At 32.8% G+C, this 27,499-nt stretch overlaps 5 protein-coding genes across 9 annotated transcripts; 2 read left to right on the forward strand and 3 right to left on the reverse strand.

Annotated features, from left to right (window-relative positions):
• The first annotated feature begins 43 nt into the window (after positions 1-43).
• LOC133289571 (probable sugar phosphate/phosphate translocator At3g11320) lies at positions 44-3,752 on the forward strand. Its single transcript, XM_061487550.1, has 4 exons — positions 44-759; positions 1,541-1,644; positions 1,751-1,979; positions 3,187-3,752. The coding sequence occupies exons 1-4, from the start codon at positions 319-321 to the stop codon at positions 3,334-3,336; spliced, it is 924 nt and encodes a 307-aa protein (XP_061343534.1). The 5' UTR covers positions 44-318; the 3' UTR covers positions 3,337-3,752.
• Positions 3,753-5,108: 1,356 nt separating this feature from the next.
• Positions 5,109-8,087, reverse strand: LOC133289573 (LIM domain-containing protein WLIM2b-like). Its single transcript, XM_061487551.1, has 6 exons — positions 7,984-8,087; positions 7,640-7,840; positions 6,913-7,012; positions 6,779-6,813; positions 6,563-6,652; positions 5,109-5,463 (listed from the first exon to the last, which is right to left on the reverse strand). Exons 2-6 carry the CDS (start codon positions 7,772-7,774, stop codon positions 5,254-5,256), a joined length of 570 nt encoding a protein of 189 aa, XP_061343535.1. The 5' UTR covers positions 7,775-7,840; positions 7,984-8,087; the 3' UTR covers positions 5,109-5,253.
• Positions 8,088-14,393: 6,306 nt separating this feature from the next.
• On the forward strand, positions 14,394-15,822 carry LOC133289564 (glucan endo-1,3-beta-glucosidase 7). The gene has a single exon (XM_061487536.1). It carries the CDS (start codon positions 14,611-14,613, stop codon positions 15,751-15,753), a length of 1,143 nt encoding a protein of 380 aa, XP_061343520.1. The 5' UTR covers positions 14,394-14,610; the 3' UTR covers positions 15,754-15,822.
• Positions 15,823-15,983: 161 nt separating this feature from the next.
• LOC133289565 (uncharacterized protein At2g39920-like) lies at positions 15,984-19,168 on the reverse strand. Of its 5 annotated transcripts, none has more exons than XM_061487539.1 (5): positions 18,859-19,168; positions 18,167-18,306; positions 17,513-17,957; positions 16,761-16,924; positions 15,984-16,380 (listed from the first exon to the last, which is right to left on the reverse strand). In XM_061487539.1, exons 2-5 carry the CDS (start codon positions 18,228-18,230, stop codon positions 16,193-16,195), a joined length of 861 nt encoding a protein of 286 aa, XP_061343523.1. In that variant the 5' UTR covers positions 18,231-18,306; positions 18,859-19,168; the 3' UTR covers positions 15,984-16,192. The 5 variants fall into 5 exon arrangements, with proteins under 5 accessions (XP_061343523.1, XP_061343522.1, XP_061343521.1 ...); XM_061487538.1 differs by having other exon boundaries at positions 15,984-16,385; positions 16,739-16,924; positions 18,429-19,168; XM_061487537.1 differs by having other exon boundaries at positions 15,984-16,385; positions 16,739-16,924; positions 18,859-19,167.
• A 2,607-nt stretch (positions 19,169-21,775) lies between these two features.
• On the reverse strand, positions 21,776-26,262 carry LOC133289577 (uncharacterized). Its single transcript, XM_061487557.1, has 9 exons — positions 25,815-26,262; positions 25,465-25,680; positions 25,174-25,356; positions 24,692-24,913; positions 24,219-24,335; positions 23,982-24,125; positions 23,599-23,700; positions 23,248-23,316; positions 21,776-22,381 (listed from the first exon to the last, which is right to left on the reverse strand). The coding sequence occupies exons 1-9, from the start codon at positions 26,154-26,156 to the stop codon at positions 22,136-22,138; spliced, it is 1,641 nt and encodes a 546-aa protein (XP_061343541.1). The 5' UTR covers positions 26,157-26,262; the 3' UTR covers positions 21,776-22,135.
• Positions 26,263-27,499: the final 1,237 nt, after the last annotated feature.

A 27,499-nucleotide genomic window follows, 5' to 3' on the forward strand; every position in this document is an offset into this window, starting at 1 on the left:
TTTTCATTTCCAGCCAATATTTGTGTGATAGTTTTAATATAAATACAGAGTTTCCTTCTCCGTTTCCCCTTCAATCTCCGTTGCAATTAATTGCTGAGTTAATTTCGATGAAGCAGCAATTTCTAGATTCGCAGATCCATGGAACATGCCCATTTCTCTTTTATTATTATTAACCCAAACCCTCCCTCATTCTCATTCTCAGACTCAGACTCAGATCCATTCCCTCTGTTGTTGTTTGTTGCTGTAGCTGCAGCAGGAGGAGTAGTGCAAATACAATAATACCCCTGCACTGCATCGCACCGTGTTTCCCCCTCGAGAATGAAGAGTACGAATCGTTTCTTCACGATCGGGCTTGTGTCGGCGTGGTACTCATCCAACATTGGGGTTCTACTTTTGAACAAGTACCTTCTCAGCAACTATGGCTTCAAGTACCCGATCTTCCTCACCATGTGTCATATGACAGCTTGTTCCATGTTCAGCTACATCGCCATAGCATGGTTGAAGATGGTTCCTATGCAGACCATTCGCTCAAGGGTTCAATTCTTCAAGATCTCTGCTCTCAGCCTTATTTTCTGTGTCTCCGTCGTCTTCGGCAACATCTCCCTTCGTTACCTTCCCGTCTCTTTCAACCAGGCCGTCGGCGCCACCACCCCTTTCTTCACCGCCATCTTCGCTTACATTATGACCTTCAAGAGGGAGGCTTGGCTCACCTATCTCGCCCTTGTTCCCGTTGTTACTGGTGTCATCATTGCTAGCGGGGTAACTCACTCTCTCTTTTTCTTCTTCTTCTTCAATCCCTAATGTTGCTTTTAATTTTCGTTTTCGTTCGATTCTTTGATGTCGTTTATAGGATTGGTTTAAGTGTGTATATTCGCCGACGAAATTGTTATTGATGGAAATTGTATGTATTTTTGGATTTAATTCTCTAGTTCTCTATTGTTTGTTAAGTCCCTTACATCAGCGAAATACTTATATATTGTATCGATCTAATTTAATAATATTTTATTTTCAATCTAATTTTATTTTCGCCTCTTGTGTTTTTAGTAGAGTGGTGTATTACTTCATAGTAAAGAAAAATTAACATACGGGTTTTATTTTATGTTAAGTACATTTTAAAAATAGAATATAACAGAGCTAGAATATGAGCTTAAAAAAGTATACATTTTGTTTTCATTAGAACTAAATAGAACCATCATAATATGTAAGAATCTCTCCTTATTTAATCAGTCAATTATCTGGTTTAGGATTGTTTAAATGCCTGATGCCATACAAAATGAAGCTCTAACCAGTTACAGATAGAAACTTGTTTAGTTCATTTTGTGTTGCATTCTTTGTTTCCGATAGACTTCTCTGATGTCTTCAATTTGTTGTTGTTCTTGTTTTTTAAACCAAACTAACGAATTTATATGCTTTAGTTGCTGCTGAATCAAATTCAACTGTTGGTGTGAGACAGCTTGAGACTTAAAGTAGCGGTAAAAAAATTTTCTTTTTATGTATTCTTCAAGTGATATTTGTTCTTCTTTTCTTTCTTTGGTTATAGGGTGAACCGAGCTTCCATTTATTTGGGTTCATAATATGCGTTGCAGCTACAGCAGCACGAGCCCTAAAATCAGTGTTACAAGGAATTTTGCTTTCTTCTGAAGGGTATGTATAAGGGACATGCTAATTACCTAGTTACTTTGTTTTCCACTTTTGTTACTTCTCAAGATTATATTAAATGGGTACTGACATTCTTCTTCTTGTGTTTTAGAGAGAAGTTGAATTCTATGAACCTTCTCCTTTACATGGCTCCGATGGCCGTTGTTTTTCTTCTTCCTGCTACACTTCTGATGGAAGAAAATGTGGTTGGCATTACGTTGGCTCTTGCCAGAGATGATGTGAAGATCATTTGGTATCTGCTATTTAATTCATCCCTTGCGTATTTTGTCAACCTGACCAATTTCTTGGTCACGAAACATACCAGTGCTCTTACCCTTCAGGTATTCCTCGCTTATTCATATTGGCATTACGTCCTTGTTTTCTAAATTAAATATTTTTGTCGAACATATCTGCTGTCTTATTAGTTGGGAACATCTAATTTTTGTGGTTGTCATAAACAAGTCTATTATCATTTTACAGGATATATATATATATATATATATATATATATATATATATATATATATTAAGCATGTTCTTGTTTACATAAATTCTTGTTTTATTTTTTTATTTGTTCATTTTCGTACGTTTTCTGGTGCAGTCATTTTTATTTGGTTGTGGTTAATCTTGTCGCCTAATTAATTTTTATTATTTTTTTTATATTTCTTTGACAACAAAATTCTTTGGAAGCAAATTTGCCTGAGATCATTTGAGTTTCTAGATTGTCTAATTAATATATAGTCCAGTTTCTCAAAATTCACGATTGCGTAGTTTTCCAGTTTCTATTTAATAAGTAATTCAAGAAGGCAAGCCTGGAGCATTAGTAGAGTTTTTTCTTTGTGACTGAAAGGTCACAGGTTTAAATCTGTGAAACAGTCTCTTTGGAATTACGCAATAGATAAGGCTGCGTACAAGGATTGTCTTCACTTCACCCTCGCTAGTCGGGGTTTAAAGGGGAGTGGTAATAATATTTCGTAAGTAATTCAAACCTCTTGTAAAAGGAGTTCAGGGGTTGCTGCTGGAACTCTAAAGCTAGAGCTAGGCCAGTATTTTCAAACGCTGCTATTGGTACTGACAGGTCATGAGAATATAGAGCCAATGTTACTGAATTTTTTAGTAAAATTCTGCCTGTAAATTTCATTTTATTTATTTATTTAAGAGTTGTTATCAATGTTCACTGTTCAGTGACATTCGATGTGTTATTGACTCGGTTCATTAGATTTCTTGGCCCAACTGCTTCTATTTTTGTGTCAAGATGATTAGTAGATATATGATTTTTGGAAATTTGTATGAGCTAGTTTTTGGGATGTTTTTCAAGGAAATGTAGATTTAAAAATTAGTTTATAGCATTTTTCTCTTTAAAGGGTGTGTATATTTTCAGCATATGCTGTTAGATTAGTGAAAGGTCAAAGGAATGTGATTCAAATGCGGATAGGTAGATAGATCAGTGGCAAGATGAACATTTTTCCTGTAGTCTAGTATTTGCTATTTGCTTAAAGTGATGTGAATTGGTGCTTTAACAACTAATCCAAGAGTTGGCTCATACAGGTACTTGGGAATGCTAAAGGGGCCGTAGCGGTAGTAGTTTCAATTCTGATATTTAGAAACCCAGTGTCAGTCACTGGAATGATGGGTTATTCACTCACGGTCCTTGGAGTTGTACTTTATAGCGAAGCCAAAAAGCGAAGCAAATCATAATGATACTGTGATACATCATTCTTGGGAAGTAAGCAGAGAATTCCCTATATTTTGTTTTCATCACTGCGCAGACAACCATGAAGATTCCATGAGGCAAATTTGTTAGCATGATTGTGATCAGAATTCGGATGATTCAGTGTCTATATACTAAATTTTTTACCCCACATGGAAAGCCTCATTGAACGGGTTCCCCATTGCATTAGCAACTGTGCAGAAATAGCCCACGGTACAAAGTTCCAATAAGTGATCGTTGTCTCTCCTATACTCACGTTGGTATAATCGAGGAATGTCTTTTTATCATTTATTCTTTTAAGAGTTGTAGAATTGGATCTCCACTCAATTGTTGTTTACATTGCTTACATTTGTTTATTGATGACAAAATTCGTATTTTTTCTCATAGTAAAATATCTGTAATACCAATCAAAAATAATTATGCAATGTAGTTTTATGGTTTTTTGAGACACTGTTCAAAACTAGAAAATTATAATAGTAATGATTTACTATGTCAATTGACTGTTTCCGTATTGAGCAAAATTGTAAAAATCAAACCAAGTATCTCTTTTTTACTGGCAACAAAGTGTGTTCAGCTTTTTGTGTTTAAAACTGCCTGTAACCATACTTTTAGCAAGTTCTAAAAAAATGTGATTTTTCTCTAAATTTAAGCTAATTTAAACATAAAATAAGTTTCTCTAAATTTAGGAAGACAAACTGGGAAGTGCCGGCAAAATCATACCCATGAATTATAGAGGTACGATATTTGACGTTAATCACGCAATTGAAATTTGATACTTCATCTAAGAACCGTTAAATCAAAAAAGATTAATGGTATGACATGTTTACAAATCAAAGTCATTAATTTTTTTTGATCTAATGGCTCTCAGATGAGGTGTCAAATTTCAAATTTGATACTGGTGTCAAAGGATCCTACCTCATATATATATATACATGGAAAAAAATATTTCTACCGTCATTTTAGATTAAGTTATCTACAGCTACTTAAAAAATTAGGTCGTTTTGATTATATAGGAATAAATAAGAGTTATGTTGTAAGAAAAACAATTTGATCATGTTAAGATATAACAAAACAAAATCATTGAATAAAGTGTCTCATCCTATTTTTGTACTATTATTATTTTAGGTTTTATAATTCTCATTTAACATGAGAATTACAATTTTCCTACACACTCTTCGATTTTCGTGCTGACATGGGTCCTACATATAATTTTTTCTAACATATGGGTCCCACATGCTTTTTATCTCTACAACATAAGATTTCAATTCTTCTTCAACATGAGAATTATAAAACCCATTTATTTTTTGTCTTTTACTGGTGCATGATAGGAATTTTTTTCATGTAACATGACAAAATAAAGTCTCATATATATATATATATATATATATATATATATATATATATATATGTTTTGGCAAACCAATGGATGCTTTGTAGATTAACTCCGAAACCATCAAAACTAACTTTAACATGCAGAACTATTAAATGTAAAAGACACAAGATAATTAGAGAATTTACAGGCCATAAAAGCCCAAAATTGTTGACAAAAGAAGGTTCCATGAGGGCATAGGCTGGATTTTCACCACAATCCTGATCGAACAATGTTTCATAATATTAATTTTTAGTAGAGAAAAGTTACTGTTTGGTGTTGAATTAGACACCGCATTAAGTGGATTTAAAAGAAAGGGTATATGAGCTTCAGATAAGACATCTTGCAAATCACAGTTATTACTGAATGTGCATTGGACAAATACATCACACAATATAATTTGCACACCAGTGACGCCACGCATATATGATAAAGTAAGTAAATAAGAAAGGATCTTAGTCATGGTGGAATCAAAATGAAAAACACACACTTGCTCAACAGACAAAAAACTAAAACTAATAGAAAGCACAAAGATTCAAGATTGTGGAACAGAGGTTGCTGCCCGTTTCATTGATGCAGACTTAATAAGATGATTATAGCTCCCTTTCTCCTTGAAAAGCTGGGAGAAATGATGCTTGCAGTACAAAACGCCCTCAAGGGCTGCATAATTCGATGGCGTTATGGGACAGCCACCATGTGAGCATTTGAAACATGATTTGTGATAGGCCTGACCTTCCACTGTTACCTACACTCAAAACCAGAAATAAACTTATAGATGATATGATAACTAGAAAACTTAAATCTTCTAATTCTGGTTAATTGTGCAGATATGTAGTAATTACTAATTATAATCACGGTTTACTCAATTAGGCAATTTATATACAAATAAATTTACTTGAGGTTGGGAAAGTGTAGGTTTGTCCAGTTTGATAAAGTAATATCCCATCCCCTTTCAGATGGGGCAGCCCTTACAGGTGAGGTAAAAACTAATAAATCTTATAGCTTTCAATAAGGAACATTGATATAAGAAAAGTCCATTTCTGAGTTATAAAAAACTACTGTATTACAGATTAATCTTACGACAAAAAAATAGGAAATGAATCATTTATGTGATACGAGGATACGTGAGAGGACTCAACAAATTGAGATGCAAATCAACGGTGATATAAGAATATATTAAGATAAAGGGTAAAAAAAGGTCATCTTTGATTTGTATCTCGATGAATTAAGATTTCTTCACATAACTTCATACTACATAAGATGATCTATTCCCCATAAAACATTAGATATAGAATCATTCATATGTTTTCATCTAACAGCTTAAACTTTTCAATGGTTGATTCATACATAACATGGTATCAGGTCATTTATGAAAATATGATCTTGTCCCAAAAGTTAAATTTTCTTGTCAAATTTCAGCACAAGATGGGATTTGGATTTCAAAGATTGACATTTGGATTTCAAAATCTCTACAGATAATTGATACCATAGCTTGAAACCATAGGAGGAAAATGGTAAAACTAACTCATGTTTTCAAACACTGGTAATTTAGCCCAAAACTTATCTATATTTTCAAAAAAGGAAGCTAAGGGGCACTTCACATGCTCCACTAAACCCCTCAATTTTCGAAAAGACATATGAATGCTAAATGTTTTGTTTACTCACATACCATACCATATAACTAGTGAACTATAGAGGAGGACAAACTCATTAATCTACTGGATCTGAATGTGAATAATAATAAAGATCCTCGTCCTTAAGGCCTGGCCAACATGTAACAGGTGCTTATGAACCATCTAACGAATATCATCAAATAATTTGTTGATGAGATTTCTGAATCCTACCTTCTCCAATGGATAAGCAGTTTTGCCACATGTTGAACACTTTTCTTGTGTCCCAGAAAACATGCTAGCAGCTTTACTAGGGGACCTTGTCTACAATAAAAAAAGAAGAAGAATAAGAAGATGGCAATAGTAAGCAAAAACAACAAATGGCATTGACCCATATATAAATTGCTCAATCACAATGAAGTTTCGAAAATACAAATTTATGATTTTTACCAGCTCAGGAGTTGTCTTGTCAGCTGCTTTTGCAGCTGTTCAAATTGAAATTATCACCAAGTAAACAGGTATCAGATTCAGAAATCACAAAAAGAGCTCTATCATGGAAGAAGAAAAGGATGAAGAAGACATACGTGACCGGAAGTTCTTCTTGAAACTGCCAGTCTCCTTGAAGAGCTGCTCATAATGAGGCCTACAGTAAAGAACACCTTCCATGGAGGAATAGTTGCTCAGCTGAAACATAAACATCATCAATAACAGTCAGTGTAAAAAGTTGTTCAGTATTATAAGAACTAAAAAATGTAATTACAGCAATCTAGTAAAACACTCCAAAAGTGTAAAACAACCAATTTAACCTATAAACTTAATCTCCATCAATAATAAGCCCCCTTGCACAAAAGTTTATTGGATTTGAAGTGTGGACGATATATGGTCCCCTCCTACCTATCATAAAAAACTCCACAATATTCAATTATTTATTAATAGAACGGAACTTGTGACCATTTGGTAACTGAGGAGCTCTTGATACTATATAAAAGAACTAATTCAACCTAAAAACTCATCAATAGTTTAATATTATGTATCTATAACAAAAAGTTCATACTATCCGTTCACAAATCCTCCCCCTTCCCCTCTTCACGATGAAATCATACTTTATTGTTGTTGATCAAGTTGAATAACCAGTATCAATTCTCTAAATATTTATCTTTTCTTGTGGGAATTTTACATAAGGGGCAATCTAATAAATTAAAATAGAGAACACAATTTCGAGAGTGAAAAAAAAAAAAAAAAAAAACTCACAAGGCATTAAATCAACAATGCAGCTTAAAAAAACAAAAGCAAACAAAGAAAAGAAACAACCTTTAATGTTCCTTTGCAATGAGAGCATCTGAAGCAAGCTTTATGGTAAGCAGCGCCATCAGCAGATAGCTGATCAACGGGATAGACTGTTTTTTCACAGGCCTTGCACTTTTGTTGGGTGCCAATAAAAGACATCTTTGAGGCTTTTGGATCTAAATGCTCAACTCAGTAGATTTTCCTTTTACAATAACACCTCAGTTGCTACATGAATAGAAAACAACCAAACAGATAAAAGTTTTGAGTTAAATGGTCAAAGTAAAAGATAAAAATATCTTTCTATTTGTCTGTTTGGTTGCAGAGAAATTTTAAGAGATCGAGTCAAAGGGTAGAAAGTTTGTAGGTACCTTGTTGAGAGGAAAGTGAAAAATAGCAGATCGGTGAGCTTGTGAAGAGAGATAGACAGCACAGGACTGAAGAATATATGATGTTGATAACAAATGAAATGATGATGATGAGTAAATGACCATAAATGTCAAAAAATGTAGTAACCAATAATGTCGAAAAATGTAGTAACCAATAATTTTAAAATTTCACAAAATTTGTGTCTATCTATTTGTTCGTTAACGATAATTAGAATCATTTATTTAATTTATATAAAAAGAAAAATAAATAAATAAAATTATATAAAATTTTAATATGAGGTGATCTATTTTTATGAAATTAATATTTTTTATATTATAAAAAATAATTTTATTTTCTATATATATATATATATATAAATATATAAGATTTATATTTTTTTCATTTTTTTATATAAATTATATATATTTTTATATGTATATAAAATAATTTTATCGGATAAACTATTTGAGAAATAGGATACAGATATCATTGCGGGTCCACTGTCAGCTTTTGTATCCTCCCAATTAATAAATCTTTGTTGTTATTGTTGCATCTAGATTCAATGCATTTCATCAATAGAAACATTAGGAACACCGATTAAAATATCATTGTTCACCAACTTTTTTACCTAAAAGCCACACGAATAGTGTTATTTCCCAATCTGCCACAGGGGCAAGTTCGCTACCCGATGTAGCGAACTCGGTTAGCTGACGTGTCACATTTCTAGTGGATAACAAGTACCAAGTTAAAGAAAAAAAAAGTTTGAAGTTCGTTACATTGGGTAGCGAACTTGGTTAAAACCAAGTTCGCTATCCCGTGTAGCGAACTTGGTGTCCACTAAAAACATGACACGTCATCAAACCGAGTTCGCTACACTGGGTAGAGAACTTGCCTCCGTGGCAGATTGAGAAATAACACTGTTCGCGTGGCATTTAGATATACACGTCAGAGGAAAGAGAAAAATTTTGACATAAAAAAGAGAATTCTAACTGATATGTAATGCTCTTATTGATAAAATGTACTGAATCTTTAGTGCAATAATAATAGCACCAATAATTTATTCCCTCCGAAGACCAACTACATAGGACCATGGCCTACAACTCAGTCATAAGTAAAACATTTTGCTAAAATCGAATAAAACTACATAATTAGGACCTAAATTCGTCACCTCTAAACGGAGAATATCTTCATTGTTATCGATGCAATGAGTTTTTGATATATCTTTTACTTATAATATAATATGTATTTTTTATATTAAATTATTAATAAATAATTTATTTTAAAATTAAATGAAAGAGTGATTTAATAAAAAATAAAATATGTATCACATTATAAATAAAAAATATACCAAAAATTCAGTACATCTATAAGCATAGAAAATATTCTCCTCTAAATGAGTTGAAACAACTTTGTACTGTTAATCCAAGGGCTTGATGATTTCTTTCTTATCTCATAACTATAGAAATAAAATTACTTCAGACAAAAAGAGAAATAAAATTAGAGCAATCATGAACGGAGATTGATTACGAAATTTTGCTGGTTTAATTGGACGGATTGGGCCAGTAAATGTAATTTAAACTGCATTTTTCACTATTAATTATAAAATGGAAAATAAAACTGTAGTTTCCACAAATATCCCATTTTAGATTTAAGACACGCCATGTTGCATGCGCAGCGAATGAATCATTGTAATGCTTGAAAAAATAATTTGCACCAAAAGTTCGTTTTTGAAAGTTAATTGTTGGGAAAATATTATCTTATGCTGTAGGAGAGTATTTTTATCTCCTACACATACATCGACTTCCGTGTTGCTTTTTTTTCTTTTTCTTTAAGTGAATGGATCTCACTCATAACTATCTCTATAACATAAGAGAGCTTCTCTTATGTCACATGAGATTAATAAAGTCCTTAATTGTTTGTACTAAAGCCATCTACGGCAAAAATTAGTGCATATTGAGATTTATAAGAAGGTTTTTTTTTTTTTCTTTTTAAAAATATCATTATAGGTCAAAATTCAACTTATTAGGCTGAAATATGAACAATATCCGACACGGGAGTACAAATCTGAGAGTTTCCTTTCTTTTTTCTTTTCAGAAGAAGGAGCAGATTTCGTATCAACAAAATCTATAAAATTTGGGTTATGCCTTTTATGTCAAATAAAAAAATATATATTAGGATTGGGCAATAGAAAAGGACAAAAATTGGATGATTTATCAGTCATGATGAAAGACATCATTTTCTTACATTACTTTTATCTTATGTAGCAGCGATACCGACACGGGATATGTGACACGATACGATACGACATTCTGACACGTTAACTAAAAAATGTTAGATTTTGACATGTTAGGATACGTTTTGATATTAAATAATATTTTTAATTTATAAAAATGTATATTATATTCAATATTTAATAATTTAACAAAAAAATGAATCTCATAAATTTTGCTAAGGAACATAAGATATCTCAAATACTTATATTAAACTCAATAAAATAGTAATCGTAATCCAACAAATCTAATAGTTGGAACTAAAAACTCAACGCAACGCAACCTTTAAACCTTTTTTTGAATTTCTATAAAGAATGTTGGAGTGTCGGAGTGTCCGAGAGTGTCGGAAACGACACGTCAATGTTTTTGAAGTGTCGGTGCTTTATAGCTTTTACCCCACTTCGTTTTAAATAAAAAATGTATATTTTTTTATTTTTTATTTCTTAATTAAGTAAGGGATAGGATATTGTGACACACAAATAATGTTACGCACAATGTTACGACCACATCTTAACTGTTGATTTCTGTCAATCAACGGTTATCATTTATTGCGAATTAATAATTAATACAAAACATGATAAAATTATGAGATCAAACAGCCAAGCAAAAATGATGAGCCAACACATTTATCATATAATGCGAGCCAATAAACATTGTAATTACACTCATTAAGAATACACAAATTGATAGTTGTTAATTGGTTAAAAATTTATTTACATTTCATTTTATGGTAATCATCATTATGACGTTAATCAAATAAAATATGTTAATTAAAAATGAAAATGAATTCTTTTATGAGAAAAAAATATGATATAATTATGTGAAAATATTACAACTATATAAAGATAAATCAATTACTACGATTTTGAATTACTTATTTCAATATTTTTTTTTTTAATTTTTATTATTATTGATCCACTTTTACATGATTAAGATCTTTTACTTAATCCTATTATATTTTTTTAACGTAAGAGAACTTAGGTCGAAAAATTATGTCGTTCATTATTTAAAAATAATATAAACAAAAAGTCGGTTACCATTGATCGTAATTTATAGGCACAAGTACCGATGTGTCACTTTTTCTAAACTATTTTTTAACATGTTATGTTGTGAAAATAATATTTTAAAATGTCGAACTGTTTATTCTCATTTAATCCACCAGCGAAAGTTACAACGTGATAAAATCCAAGTCCGTTTCAATGGGCATATGATAACGAACTAGTCCAGTGACATGAAAGGGGCTGAGCTAGAACAAGGTAGACTATATTGTGTTTTAAAATCTAATCCCATCTCTCGGGTTGATCCGGGTCAATCTTGATCCCTTCCTTTTAAAGGTTGGGGTCACAAGTTGGACCATATATGCACATCGACTCTTCCAACTCCAAAAATCCGGCCGAATTTCAGTGACTCTCGAGTCAGAGGAGTCAAAGGGGATCGGTGCATGTTTTTTTTTAAAAATAAATTCCATGAAACGTCATTTTATTAAAATAAAATAAAATAAAAATACTTGCAAACGTAAATCTATTCGTTCTCTTCTCTCCCAGCAGCCTAGACGTCTTCAATCTTCTCCTCGTAGCCGAGAATCTTCTAAAAAATGTAAGAATTTTATCCATTCAAAACGAAATCCTTATCGTCGTCGATCGAAAACAAAAATTAATTCTTACTCCCTTTAAATTTTTCTTTGTTAGGACCTTTTCAAAAGAGGCAAACCGGGTAGCGTAGTGACCCATTAGAATATGAGTTTCGTACTTTGATATCTTAATACTTTAATTAGGTTGTGTAATATTGACTTGTGATTGTAATTGGTGAATTGTGTTAAGTATATTTTGAATCTTTCATGATTAGTGGTTTGTTTTTTAATATTTTCATATAGGATATATATATTTATAATTTTTTAATATATAAAATCGGGTCAGCGTAGTGACCCCGTGACCCCTGACCTCGGCCGAGTCGATGGTCAGGCCGGGTTTTTAAACACTGCTATATATTCTCATTGCAGATAAATTATATTAAATTAGTAATATTATTTTATAATTAAATTGAAAATTTATATTAAATTAATTGAACTAAATAATAATTAACAATGTTAATATTCTCACTTATTGGTATTTTTCAAATTTTAAAATATCAAATTTATTGTTAATAATGGTAATTTAACAATAGTATTTCATGTTCTTTTCTATTTTTTATATGGAAATAATTATTTTAATAAATTAATCAAATTGAGATTAAATTTGTATTATTTTTAATATTAAATTAGAAATTGATATCAAATTAGAAATTGATATCAAATTCACTAAATCAAATAATAAGTAATAATGTGAATAATTTTTAGGGATTTATTTTTCTCATGTTGCATGAGAAAACAAACCCTTCCTACACACACCATAAAAGGGTGTGCCACTTATTTTTTTGTTTTTTGTTTTTTTTAAATAGGTGGGTCCCACACTTAATGTATCTATGACATGAGATTAGAATTCTCCTACAACATAAGATTTACTTTCCCCTAATTTTTATTTATATATAGGTAATCTTTTAAAATTTCTTCAAATTCAAAAACTTCAAATTTGTTATCAATGATCACAAATATTTTTTTATTTTATTTTCTAATTTTTTGAAAAACAAGTATTCATTTGTAAATAAGTATTTTGATAATAAATTAAACAAAGTGACATTGATTTTTTTTTATCAACTTCATTGAATTAAATATAATTAACAACATAAATAATTATCATTTGTCTTGTGATATTTTGAAACTGTTGTAAATTCAAAAATATTAAATTTATTTTCAAAAGATTGAACTGGATAAACAAGAACACGAGAACCATTTATAATATTTAATATTATTTTATTCAATTAATTTAATGCAAATTTTTAATTTAATAACAAAAAAATAAAAATTAATTTAAGGTAATTTATGAGAGTAAGAGAATAAGGATGATGGAATGAGTAAAATTTAGAATCAACTATAAGGATTTTAACAAAAACTAATGAGTACTATGCAAGAACCGTCCCAACTAGCCACTAGCAAAATTGGTGAGATTGATAATTGTGCCTTTCAAAGTGTTTCCGGAAGTTAAATTATTCCAAATGCGGCAATATAAATCTATAACAGACACGACTTAATTAAATACAAATGCTAGATCATGGTGACGATTCTCATGAAGTATTGGTTAAAGTTGTGTACATAAGGAAATAAGACATGACTTATATAACTCATGTATGAAAGACTATGATTTAATAAAGGACTAAATTATAATTTTGGTTGGCTTTAAAAGGCGTTTCTGAACTGTTTCATGGGAGTAATTTTTTTTACGGTTATGTGGAGTTATCCTTTGGTAATAACGGATGGTTTTAATTACCAAAAATAATAATAATAATAACGGATGGTTTTGAAATAAAAATATTCAGTCTCCACCTAGAATAATTTTATGCAATACTAGTGTTACAACTTGCCATCAAGAAAGAAAAACGTAACGAAAAAATGGGACAAGAGACCAATAAAAAATCAACAATTACGAAATATTCATAGATAAAAAATGTTAGTATACTTTTTTTTGGTAAATAAAATGTTAGTATACTTAACCCTGATGTATGTGAGAACCATCAACTCCAAAGATCCGAATTATGTTGTGTTCTTGTATGGTAGAGGAAAAATACATATGAATGCATACAAAGGATTCAGATCTTCTATCTCAATTTCTTATATTTTTTGTTAAAAAATAAAATAAAAAATTATTCAAAGTAAATATCTTCAAAGTGTATAAGATAAATTTATGTTCATTCTTACTTTATCATAATCTTAAATGTTAATAGTGAATATACATTTATTAATACAAACTATCTTTAAATAAGCTTTATCGATTCTTCGTTCCCCATTGACAACTTATCAAGAAGATAAAAGATCCAACAACTAACATTGCTAGCTAAGAGAGAAATAAAACTTTTAATTGACTTATCAATATTCTTTAATTAGAGAGGTAAGAATTTTAAAATAATTTTAGAGGCCATTCATGGTGAAGATGAACCATGTCTCCTCCCCTGGTTAATTACCTGTAAGTCACAAAGCCATATAACCTATGAGTTATGAAGACAGATTAAATATCGAGTTTAAGGACCATTTATTATATTGATTCCAAACCCCCACAAGAGATAATATATACACATATATGTGCACCAAATTCAGAAATAGATATATATAGTAGTTGCATGAGAAAAGAAACTAGTAAATTACATCAGAGAGAGAGAGAGAGAGCCAGTGGCCATATTGTAAATCTAAAGATTTCAATCTCTAGTCCTCTTTGGTAACAAACAACTAACTAATTCACCCGCGGTTTCCCAAACAGAAGAGAAAGCAGCATGTTTCATACATTCATCTCCCTCACTCTCTCTCTCTACCTTCTCTCTCTCCTCCTCCCAATAACCGCCTCGCTTCCCTCCATCGGCGTGACGTACTCGGCGCCCACCAACAGCCAAGAAGTAGCGTCGTCGTCGGCGTCGGCTGAGAGAATCAGCGGCGCCATGGGGAGGCTAAAGCTGAGGTGCCTCCGGCTAGAGAATTCAGAGCCAGCCATCATACGGAGCTTGTTGTACACGAACGTCACACTCTTGCTCACCATCCCTAACTACATGGTCACCCCAATGGCCACCAACAGGTCCGTTGCATTGCAGTGGCTATACACGCACGTGGTGCCGTTTTACCCACGTGCCAAGATAACCACCATCTCGGTGGGTAACGCCTTCACGGACGTTTACCCTGAATCCATCAACAACCTCCTCCCTGCAATCTCCAACGTACACCTGTCCCTCCGCGATCTTGGCATCCGCAAGATCTCCGTCTCAACCTCTTTTTCCTTCGTCACCACCATCTCCACTCCCTTTCCACCTTCCTCAGCTCAGTTTCAAGAACCCGCCGGCGTTAACCTCTTCGGTCCACTCCTCCAGTTCTTGACAGACACGAACTCCTCCTTCTTGATCAACGTCTACCCTTACAACCTCTACAGGCTCAGGGCAGAGATACCGCTCGGCATTGCGCTCTTTCAAGAACATCCTTTCAACTTCCGCGATGACTTCACCACCGGCGTCCGGTACCGGAATCTTTTCGACCTGATGGTGGACGCGGTGGTGAGCGCCATGGCAGTGGCGGGATACGAGAGCATTCCGATTGTGGTGACGGAGACGGGGTGGCCGAGCGGAAGCGCGGCGGCGAACGAGGTGGATGCGAATTTGGGGTATGCGGAGATATACCTGAAGGGTCTGGTGAAGCACCTCAAGTCAGGGATGGGGACGCCTCTGCTGAGAGATGGTGTGCGTGAGGTTTATGTGTACGAACTCTTTGATAAGGAAAGAACGAGTCGCAATTGGGGGATTCTCTACCCTAATGGCACCGCCAAGTACCGTATTGATTTCTCTGCCTCCTCCTCCTCCTCTCTAGAACCTTCTTACATTCACCTCGCATTCGCTATTTTCTCGCTTTTGCTTTGCTCTGTGTTGGTTCATTAGGTTTCAATTTTCATTGACTCATTATAATGGGATTTTGAAAAAACTTTAGTTAGTAAAAACTGCATTAGACTAGACTGACGTCAATAGGTTTCTTTTTAATTTTCTCTTTTTTGATTTGTTAATTGGCTTTCATGTAGAGACTGACGTCAATAGTTTTTTTCTTCTACTCTGTAATCGGTTTGTTATGATGATATTGTGAACTATTCACAATTAATTGAAATAATCTGGTCTATAAGCAAAACATGCATGTGCTGCATGTAGGAGAGTAATCATATTTTGTATGGCCCAGTGAGGAAGATATTATTTTAAAAGCATACAATGCTCTTTTCGATCTGTCGGTTACTTTTCTTTTGGCAGACACGTAATTGCTACATATCTGATATGAACAAAGCGAGATGCAGAGAATAAAAAAAAATAACAAAAAAATCCAGCATCTAAGCTATCCTTTGCTCTGCTCAAACTTGTCACATATAGGGTCCGGAAGCAAAAATTTTCGGATTCCTGTATCTGCAACAGCCAAAGCATCCATATGGCTGCTTATGATACTTTTTATACGGAAGCCTTTCGTCTGTATCACATTCATTTGCCTCGAAAAGCACCCATTCTCTTTGGTAGAATCTTCATCTTCTGCTCTGCAAAAAATGCAGATCATTGGTGGTATGAGATGCAGTTCTGATGTATGTTTTTGGTAAAGCTAAAGCATAGTCTTGTCTTTTGTTTTAGTGGGGGAAGGGATTGTTTGTAAAGCTTGGTATAATATCACAAATTTCAAGCACAGTTAGAGAATCCCTAAAAATAGCTGCTTCACCTCTAACATTATGTTTGGTAAACATCAATGTAAGAAGAACAATTTTATGCACTGAAAACAATTTCAGAATCCAAAAGACTTAAAAGTGAGAGAAGGCTAGATTCTTTAGAAGGGAGGTTTAGATATCTACCGTAATCCCCGTATCCAGGATATATGAAAGGAATATAATCACAATACCTCATCATCAAGGAAGACCAACCTCTAAATCCAGCAGAGACAAGATGATTGATGGTGACATTTTGGTATGTTCCGGGCTCTCTTGATAACAAAATTATAGACCATCCACCAGCTTGAAAGTTCATGTATAATCTTAAAACAAGCATGCGCTTTAAATTCTTTGCCTCTAAGATACAATTGCTAATGCTGTTATTATGAAACCCACACCAAAAGAAAACCTTGTCAACTTACTGCTAACAACAAATGATCTGCAACAAGTTGGATAAACTACATAAAAGATATATAATAATAACCAATGGAGAATGTACAACAAGAAATATAAATTGGTAAACTGATTCAAGTTGGAGTAACAAACCGTTTATAAAAAAAAAAAATTAGATACCATAATTACATCTGTCCCTGATCCGAGCATTTATCTACATTTTATACATTATCTAGAATTAGGAAACATAAATGGCAAGAGGATCTGCTAACACAACAAACAACAAAGTTCATGAAGATTGATATTACATGGTACTTCCAAGAATTTCCCTATGAAAGTATATCTTCAAAGTGGAGAAATGTATTATGTTGAAAAGGACAAGCAGAATTTCTTTTACAGATACTCAAAACAGAACCTCAGATTCATTCTTCAGAGAAATTATGTCCTCAAAAAACACACTAGCTCTTGGTAGACAATTAAACGTTTATGACCTGATAAACTCGGCCAGCTTCAAAACTAACCTTGACATAGGGCAAGAAAATTAAAAGGATCTGCTTAGATGACTAGATTACCTTTCAAACAAATTGGAAGAATGAGGATTTGGTGGGAAAATGCCATCTATGTCCATCAACACCGCATCAAGACCATCATCCGATGGTCTAACACTGTTGAAGTAATCCTCAATAACAGAGTTGGTCAGATCCAAGTCTCTAGCATATTGACCTCCTCTGATATACTGTAAGGCCAGGTCCTTGCAGATGTCAGGAAGACTATCTCCTTCCAAGTTATTGAGCTTAGCGTGCAGAGAATAAACCTTGCAATAACTGTAGTCGCCATTTATATTCTGAAGGTCAATAACTCCAGCATTTTTATTTTGACAAGATTGCAGCATCACTGCCAGTGAAATCAGCAAAGTAATTAATAAAAGCCCGGCGGCGCCAAGTGCAGCAACGAATATGGTTGCAGCAAAAGATGTGAAGTAGAATCCTGACTCCATCACATAACTGCTCCTCACCTCTGTGATCAGGAAAGAAACAGGATAAATATTCATCAAAATTATGCTAAAATAATGATGGGAAGGACAACCTAGGCTGAAAGATAAGATATCTTGGCCGAGAACAAGTATTTGTAGCCTTTAACAGTAGGTGCTTCAAACATGTCTGCTATAGATAATAATATTTCTTATTCATTTAGAGCCAAAGATTAACAAAGCTGGCACTACATACCAGAACCACCTGAGAGACTCCGTGCAGAATGCATCTGCTCCATTTGATGGCCATAAGCAGACATAACTTCAAGCTATATGTATCCTAGAATCTAGTTCTAGTAATACCTACAGTTTGCTTCCAGAAATCAAAGGGGTATCCTGAAATTTTAGAGAAATTTTGGTCATCATTGATAACGTCAGTTTCAACCATCGTGACAAACTAACAAAAATCACGCAATTGGATTGCTGTATGTTAGTTCCTACACAAAATCAGAACTTACAAGCAAATACAGTGAAGCCAATGAAACATTTCAACACAAAGGGATGAGGAGATAGAGGGAAGAAGCAATCACTCATCACCCCAAATAACTGTTCAACAATTCTTTTCTTTTTTTTTCATCAGAATTGTCACTTCTGTTGCTAGTACTGCTATAAGCCTCTGCCTTATTCACTAAACCTGGATATTCTAATCCTATCTCCGAATTCAACCACTCCATCAAACATCAACAATGAAGACAATTTGGATAACCCCAATTTCAGAAATATAAGATAGAAGCTGTGTAGATCAAAGTTTCAGTTTCAGTTTCAGCTGGCACACGATCTGAGGTGTCTGAAAGTTCCTAACGACATGAACTCCCAATCACCCAGCACTACAAGAAACAACTCAAATTGGTTCAAGACAAAGGTGAAAGACAAAGAGTAGAAACTGACCCAAATAATGCAGTTTTGTTAGATCCCAATTAGCTTCACAAGTCAACCCCAGAAGAGAATTAACACGAAACAAGCAACCACACCATCTTGTGAATTATGTGCAGTTAAATCGGTGATTTGGGAAGGCAGTGAGAGAAAAGAGCACCAGAGAAAGACATTACAATGTGCCAAAGCGAATTAAGAATTAAGATGTTGAGTAGAATTATGCAGAGCACAAATGTGATAGATATTTCGCCATTGGTTGTTCTGACTGAATCACTCTTATTTTAATGTAACTTCTCCTCTGTTTGTCTAAGCCTTCCTTTCATGGGAAAAAAAACAATCATATAGTCGAAATCATTAATTTTGTCCTACGCCAATAATGTCAAAAGACATATATTATTAATTTTTTTCTCATGTAATTTGAGATGCTTATTTTTTATGTGGACCCCACTATTTATTAGAAAAAATAGTTATTACACACAATTCGATGGATTACTAAGATGATTCCCCTTTATTTATCTTAAAATAATTGCTAACTAGAGGATAAGCACAATCACCGTAAAAGACAAAAGAAAAAAACCGAAATAATATGAACAGACAAAAAGATGAATAAAAGATAATAATGTATTTACGTCACTGTCACAGCCTCACAGGTTGCATTCGCTTACAGGTTACAGCTACCTCTTGCGAACTTGCGTTCATGACTGGAATACTACACACATAAGCCACTTGTCCATAGCTCAAGTGATGTGGGCGCGGGTGGTATAAGATTAGTAATGATCTAGATTCCAGATTCAAATCCCATGTGATAAAAATCTCTCTCTCTCTCTCTCAATAATGCACAAAATAGTCACTTTTAGAGCAACAACATGGATTGCTCTTGCATGTGCATCATCATTCATCAATTAAAGACAGACAGTTGTACAATGGAATTTTATCTAGATCTTTATCGAACCGAGGATCATGTCGTCCTTAAAATCAGATTTCAGAGACGCGGGGCCAAACAGATTTCAATCATTTACATTAAAATCATCAACTAAAATGGCTTCCTGTTATCAGTCTCTACGCTAGATAGACAAATACTAGTAGAATATTTGCAGGATGTTCAAGTTTGTAAATTGGAATTGAATAATCTCCTGTTAATAGAGAGAGAGAGAAAAAAGTGAAAAACAATTACAAGAAAATTCGCTGTTATTTGTGTAAGGTTATTAAACTTATTTTTATTTCTTTTTTCTGAGCTAACGGGAAAAAAATCTGGATTCTTTTGAATTAGTCATCTTGCCAGCTTTGGTTAATTAATAAAGATTCTCGTACTAGAGAAGTTGCTGTCACTATTTTCCCCCATTTAAAAATCTGAACCACCAACAATTGACTTCCAATGCTACTACTACTTATGATGCACGGACATAGGACACGACACGCCGACACGTTAATTTTAAAAAATGACATATTTTGACACGTTGGGATACGTTTTGATATTAAATAATTTTTTTAATATATATAACATAATTTATAGTTAATAGATATAGTAGTCCTTAATAAGTCATATAACTAATCAAATATTCAAATTTCATAACATAAATATAAACAAAAATAATTTTTCGTACCTTGTTAATTTTTCATGTCAAATTTCATAACAGAAAAAAATTGATTTATAAATGATTTTTTTTATTTTTAGTTAATAAAATAAAATTAAGACTAAAAAAAAAACGTTTCCAAACGTTGATCACGTGTCAGAAAAAATTAACTGCGTGTCGAAAAAACATGCCAGAACGTATCAAAGAATTGACTACGTTTCTTAAAATATTAACCGCGTGTCAAACGCTTATTCAAAAAAAAATTACGAGTCCGTGATTTGTAGACTACTACAATCAGAGGATAATAAAAAGGTTGATATGATATATCTCTACATATGCTTTAAGGATATTTGTAATTTGTCATAAAAAAAATAAAAAAAAAGTCCGGTGATTTTAGAATTTGATTTAAAATTTAAAAAAAGGGTTAAATCCCGTGTAATTTTACAATCTGATTTAAAATGATTTTTAATAATTTCGCAAATAAACAATTATCATTTATTAGAAAGTAATAATTAATTAATGAATTTGATTGATGAACATTATAATTGTTTGATATCAAATTCCAAAGTTTGATACCGATATCAAAAATTCTTGTTCCATATATATATATATATATATATATATATATATATATATATATATATATTGTCAAAATTAGAAATCCAATAAAAAAGTTGAATTTTAAAAGAACGCTTAAGCTTTGATTGGTTAAGTCATTTGAAGGAAGAAATGTAAATTTTAAAGATTTCAGAAATTCTGTTATTTTGGAGTCAATAGCAATGTTATAAAAATCGGACCAACCTGGCCGGGTCGACTCGAAAACCGGTGAACCGGTCATGTTATAGAATCGGTGTGACCCGGTGCGACCCGGCCAGTTTTCGTAAAAACTGGTGACCCAATCGGTTCAACCAGTGACCCGGCCTGATCTATAAAAAAAAAACTAAATTATTTTCATAAATTAATGTCTTGTGTTTTTTTACTCTCAAACACAAATGATTTGTTTTCTTTTGAAATATTTAAGTAATTTGTAGCTTATAACTTATTAACTTACATAGATTATGTACCTACAACACTAATACTATCTTGATTATGCAATATACAGAAAATTTTGATTTGATTTATAGTTAGAGTTGTCGTTTACCGAACATGAAACACTAGTATCACAAATATTGTATGTTCAATTGATCTTTTGTTGGAGAATGATATGTAATTTATTATTTTCATATTAAAATATTTGAAATTGATATATATTTTTACAAATATTTAAGTATATTTATAGTTTTTTAATATAAATTATAGATTTACATATACTTACCAGATCATGCGGTTGAACCAGTGACCCGTACTCGACCGGTATTTAATAACATTGCTCAATAGTGTGATACCCACAGCAGGAAATAAGGTGTAGAATACTGAACATATATGGTTTCAATCCGACCCATACTTTTTGCTTAATCAGACCTATGTTCTTATTCAGGTCTGACACTTCATACTCTACAATATAATTTGCCTGTAAGTTACAAAACCCTTAACATAATCCCATATCACTATAGTTCTTCATAATCAGTGAACATTATGTCCTCTTTCTCTTTCCCAAAATGAAACATTTTATTTAAAAATTCATTTATCGACTAATGGTCAATAATGGTGAGGATGTCGCAAAATTGCGTTGGCAGTAGCCTCTTTAACTAATTAACTAACATCTTGAGAAAACTGTTTCAACCACTTGAATCCGGGATCTTCATTCCATTCACAATATTCACTGCGTTTTCTACAGTTCTGGCCAATTGAACAGCTGCTCCAACATAAGTATCTGGTGTTAACTTTAACAGATTCATCTTTGCTTCTTCTGGAATATCTAACCCTTCAATGAAATCTCTTATGCTCTCTTTGTTAACTGCTCTCCCTCTTGTTAGCTCTTTTAACTTCTCATAAGGCTCGGGAACACCATATCTTCGCATAACCTAAGTAAAGATTTGCAAACAATTATAATAGAATTTTTAAAAGGGATGGCAAAAAGCAACATCAAGAGAAGTATGCATAAAAGAATCATGCACACAAATGTAAACAATTCAACAGATAATGTCAGTAGTTTTACAAATTTTAAAAAATTTCTGACAGACGACAAGAAAGAGTTTCAACAAGGGACATGCAATATAATCATTGACTCAAGAATGCCTAAATTTCTCCAACTAAGGAATTTTGGAAGTATATAATAAGATTTTATGTCAAAGTGTTTAGTTGAATCAGAAACATCATAGCCCAATTGTTAACTTGCTCAGCATCATCCTTCTAGATATAATACTAAGAAAAGACTTTCCTCTATCTAAGCATGGCCTTAATAGAATGCTGAAGTAAATACGTTATTCAAATGTCATAGAGAAGGGAAAATACTGAATCCTAATTAAAAATGATCATGTCAATGCTATAGAACCAGTAAAGATGCTTCAGATAATTGATTATGTTTCAAAAGCTAAAACTGGCACATAGATCTTCTCCAAGATTAAGTTCGTCTCTACAAAATTTCCAGCAAACGTTTTCAGATTGCCTTTTCCAAATTTTTTTTTACAAGCTTTGGGAACATCTAATTATTTTAGAAACAGATTGAGCAGGCCTTTGTTCGTGCTGTCAACAAGTAAATTATATTTATTATTGAAGAGTCAAGTTAAAAGAATAATTTGCTTATTCTGTTCTACCAAGACAACTGCATCAAGTAAATAATGCATTACCTCAACTCAAAGAACTCAAGTTATAAATATATTTAAGAATTCAATATGAAATAAAACAGATTAAATCAAACAATTATTCAAAGCCAGAAGCAAATACATACAGTCTGGATTGGTTCAGCAAGCACCTCCCAGCACTGGTTCAAGTCTTCACTCAAGCGAGCTTTGTTAACCTAAATTGCAAATTACACTATTACAAGAAAGCTCAATGGGGAAACAAAATCCTATTGCCTTTTCTCTAGATTTCATACAAAACATGAGAAACTTGCTCTATAGGCATGCAAATAGTCATTAACTGTGTATGCATCCTACTCAGATAAACAGTATAGTACAGTTAACCTAACAGTTGAGTCAATCAAAATGTATCACCTAATAATGCATAATTTCCTTTAAATAAAGATAATGATGCATGTACTAAGAGAAAAGTAACATAAATCCCATATTGCGTTGAATACCTGAAGCTTCCCTATTCCTTGAAGTGTGCTTTTGTAGGCCAGAAGAGAATGACCTATACCTACACCCATGTTCCTTAAGACAGTTGAATCAGTCAAGTCCCTCTGCAAAAAAGAAAAAAGGGATGAAAAAAAAAATGAATAATTGCGAAATATAGTTACTTGGTTTATTAACAAGAGCTCCTAACAATTGGACTATCACTGCCATTAAATTATACTAAAAGGTCATAGACTACAGTAGCTCAGATAACTGTTTCCACAGCATATTATTTGACAACATATATGTATTAATAAAACCCTCTCGGTGTCATAGTTAAGAATAATATCAATACCATAATCCATAATGACAAGAATAAAATTCAAAATCGAACTAAAGTCGGTCTTGCCTGCCAACGTGAAATCGGTAACTTCATGCTTAGCTGAGAGAAACCTCCATTAGCCACACCTAGATTACCTTCACTGTTCTCAAAATCAATAGGATTTACTTTGTGGGGCATAGTTGATGACCCAATCTCCCCAGCCTTAGTGATCTGCACAAAAAGTTTTGAAAATGAAAACCATCATTGTCACTCTAAAAGTACGGCACCATGCTCTGGTTACAGTTACTATATCAGAAAACTCACCTGTTTAAAGTAACCCAAAGATATATAGCCCCATAAATCTCTGTCAAAGTCAATTAATATATTGTTGAATTGGATGAGCAAATGAAAAATCTTGGCCATGTAGTCATGAGTTTCAATCTGTTAACCAAGTGGAGTAATAAAATCAGAAGGATACATAAGTAACCATTTAGTTAACAAGTTGGTGTGATCAGATGATTGACAACTGCAAGTGCTAACTTCAATTTTGTAAGTAACTATCACAAAACAAGAGAAGAGCTAAAAAAACTTAACTAGTAACAAGAGTTTCACTAAAAATTGAAGAAAATTTCCAAAACGATGTATATGTACATAACAATTGAAATAGCACAAGCCATAAAAAATTATATGGCTGTTAACAACCTCAAGATTTGGTTTTTCAAATTGCATAAAGATGTGTTAAACCTGAAAACAGAACCAAATAAGAAAACATGAACAATAAAAAGGATAAAACATACCTGAGCAACATAAGGATTAAAACTTAAACCAAGAGATTGTACAAACTCTTCTGCAATGTGAGGCCAGTTAACATCAGGATATGCAACAACATGTGCATTGTAATTTCCAACTGCACCAGCAAATTTCCCCAATATCTCAACCTGAGATAGTGCTTTCCTTTCTCTGCTTAATCTCACAGCAAATATTGCCATTTCCTTTCCCAAAGTTGTCGGTGAAGCTGGCTGGAGATAGTGCAGAAAAATTGCAAAGTTCAATCAAGACTGTTTAACAACGAAGATCTAGCAACTAATAAAGTGCAAAGTGCAATAATGCTAATGAATTGCAAGAGTGTTTCAAAAGGATTTGTCTACCATCTTTCATACAGCAGGAATTTGAAAGTTAAAAAACAAATTTATTGTCACAACTTCAAAGTTGAAGTAATTGCAATAGCCCAATATTACAATGATTCTCAAATACTCAACCAATGCACAAACTAACTTACCTGTCCATGTGTGCGCGAAAGCATAGGGATATGAGCATTATCTTTAGCCATACTACACAAAGCTTTAATTAATTTATCCATGACAGGAAACATGACAGAATCCATTGCTTCTTTCAGCATCAAGGCATGGGCCAGGTTATTTATATCCTCAGATGTGCAAGCAAAGTGAAAAAATTCAAGAACCTGTTGAAAAGGTTTAAGAATGAAGTAATCCATCAGAATTCATGATGTCAAACAAAAAGTAGTATGCAATCTCAGAGAACAAAGAAACACACAAAGTGGAATCTCAACCTTAGCCACTTCAGCATTCGATTGGCATTTCTGTTTCAAGAAGTACTCCACCGCTTTCACATCATGATTTGTCACCTTCTCAATGTTTTTAACCTCCAAGGCATCATTAACACTAAAGTCATCAATCAAGCTCTGCAAATAAGATTTAGCATCTTCACTGAAACTCGGAACCTCAATGACTTGAGGAATTTCAGAGAGCTGCAGCAACCATTTTATCTGACAGGAAGCATATATAGACACACACACACACACACAACATTAGAAAGGAATCTTCAAAAGAGAAAGTTGAGAAACAGAAAACAAAAAAGGTTCTTTAACAAAAAGGGTTTCAAAGGAAGGAGAAGGGGTACCTCAACAAAAACCCTATAATATATGAGGCCATATTCGCTCATAAAAGGAGCCAATTCCTGAACTTTAGGCCAATAACGGCCATCCAATGGGGACAAAGCTGTCAGAGTAGAAAGCTCAAAATCAAGGGAATGAGGTTGAAGTCTCAACATGTTGTGAGTAGTAGCATTGGATGTTTGGGTGCTGAGAAGGGCTTTGCAGGCACAGCCTCTGTGAGAGGGAAAAGAGAACGAAGCATAACAAAAACGAGGAGTGTGTGTTGTCGATATTTGAAGGTTGGTTACAACACTTTGCGGTTTGAAGCTCCAAACTTTGCAAGCGTTAGAGAGTGCCGCCAACTCCATCGAAACCGTTGTAGGACTCCGTTTCACGCAGTCACTCTCCTTTTAAGTGTAAGCCCTACTTTTTCTTCATCTTCATCTTCATCTTCCTAATAATAACTTTACCTTTACAAACACTGCTTCACGAAATTATACAAATTTATTATTATTATTATTAGGTATCCAATATTTTACATACTTACTACCATGATTTGATCATGGTATTTAATTATTGAAAACCTCGCTCTCAAGTCTCACCCCCTTGTAGTTGTAATCTTTGTTTTTTAATTTTGTACAATAATCTGTGTTATTTCTTTTTTGGATTTCTGGAACGGTTGATCCTTTACCACTTCATGTAGTAAGTCTTTTTTCTTCTCTTTTTATTATTTTAAATTGTAATAAAATAAGTTGATAACTTTAGTTAACATGGTTTGGGCCTTGGCCGCTGAATTCACCAAAGGATAAAGTTCAACAATCTTTGATTTAATGATAAATTATTCCCATTAAAATAGGTACCTATTTTGATTTGGACTAATATCATATTTTTTCATAAGTTCATTAATTTTTTAATTATAAATATTTTAAACATAAAATAATTTAATTAAAAAATGTACTAAGAGATTTTTTTTACAAACATAATTCTCGTAATTAACACCCTAAATTCAAATAATTAACATAATTAAGAGCTGTGTGCTTGCTATTATATGACATGATGATCTGACAACTATATTAATTCCTTAACGGGCGTTTGATATGAAAGAAATTTTTTTTATCAGAAAAAAAAAAATTCAGAGAATATGTGAATTTTTTTTTCCCAAATAAGTTTTGAAAAAGTGTTTGATAGGCCAAATTTTTTTCGAAAAAGTTGGATTACTTTTAGTGATGTTATGTTTGGTTAATTGTAAAATATTAAATTATCAAAGTACCCATTATTTTAAAATGAGACTCTGAGCTCATATAAAATAACAGAGTATTTTTATTTAAAAAAGTAAAATGAGATTTTGAGTTCATGGGAAAAAAAGGTTACCAAACATGGTCAAAAAATAGTTCACACCTCATTTTCCTATCATTCCAAACAAAATACTCATACCAAACAACTCGCAAGAGTTCTTTTATCTTGTCATCAAATTTATCTTCTTTTTTAAGTTTTTCAATACATACAACATAATTTTGTTTCGTTAAAGAAAATGTAGCATTCTTTCATTTTCCTTCTTTTTATCTCATGGCTCAACGATTTATTTTCTGAATTGCATGTTCAGACACTATTTTTTGAAATGCACTTCCTAAGTGCATTTGGTACTTCCGTTTATACCACTAACCAGTGACCCCAAAGCCACACTTACGCAGAACAGAGAGATGAAGCACAA

Source organism: Gastrolobium bilobum, unplaced genomic scaffold, assembly GCF_033153095.1.
Source record: "Gastrolobium bilobum isolate Gb01-03AN ecotype WA unplaced genomic scaffold, APGP_CSIRO_Gbil_v1 utg937, whole genome shotgun sequence".
NCBI lineage: Eukaryota > Viridiplantae > Streptophyta > Magnoliopsida > Fabales > Fabaceae > Gastrolobium > Gastrolobium bilobum.

Excerpts from the sequence above, each read along its gene's own strand:
- LOC133289571 (XM_061487550.1), top strand. The coding sequence starts at position 319 with ATGAAGAGTACGAATCGTTTCTTCACGATCGGGCTTGTGTCGGCGTGG. Across the intron at positions 1,645-1,750 it reads ATTTTGCTTTCTTCTGAAGG|AGAGAAGTTGAATTCTATGA; the intron begins GTATGTATAAGG and ends CTTGTGTTTTAG. Across the intron at positions 1,980-3,186 it reads CCAGTGCTCTTACCCTTCAG|GTACTTGGGAATGCTAAAGG; the intron begins GTATTCCTCGCT and ends TGGCTCATACAG.
- LOC133289573 (XM_061487551.1), bottom strand. The coding sequence starts at position 7,774 with ATGTCTTTTATTGGCACCCAACAAAAGTGCAAGGCCTGTGAAAAAACA. Across the intron at positions 7,013-7,639 it reads ATTGCAAAGGAACATTAAAG|CTGAGCAACTATTCCTCCAT; the intron begins GTTGTTTCTTTT and ends TTTATGTTTCAG. Across the intron at positions 6,814-6,912 it reads CAAGAAGAACTTCCGGTCAC|CTGCAAAAGCAGCTGACAAG; the intron begins GTATGTCTTCTT and ends CAATTTGAACAG.
- LOC133289564 (XM_061487536.1), top strand. The coding sequence starts at position 14,611 with ATGTTTCATACATTCATCTCCCTCACTCTCTCTCTCTACCTTCTCTCT.
- LOC133289565 (XM_061487538.1), bottom strand. The coding sequence starts at position 18,230 with ATGTCTGCTTATGGCCATCAAATGGAGCAGATGCATTCTGCACGGAGT. Across the intron at positions 16,925-17,512 it reads TCTTCCAATTTGTTTGAAAG|CATTAGCAATTGTATCTTAG; the intron begins GTAATCTAGTCA and ends TCATAATAACAG. Across the intron at positions 16,386-16,738 it reads TGGTCTTCCTTGATGATGAG|AGCAGAAGATGAAGATTCTA; the intron begins GTATTGTGATTA and ends CATTTTTTGCAG.
- LOC133289577 (XM_061487557.1), bottom strand. The coding sequence starts at position 26,156 with ATGGAGTTGGCGGCACTCTCTAACGCTTGCAAAGTTTGGAGCTTCAAA. Across the intron at positions 23,317-23,598 it reads AAGGAATAGGGAAGCTTCAG|GTTAACAAAGCTCGCTTGAG; the intron begins GTATTCAACGCA and ends TTTGCAATTTAG. Across the intron at positions 22,382-23,247 it reads TTGCTGAACCAATCCAGACT|GTTATGCGAAGATATGGTGT; the intron begins GTATGTATTTGC and ends ATCTTTACTTAG.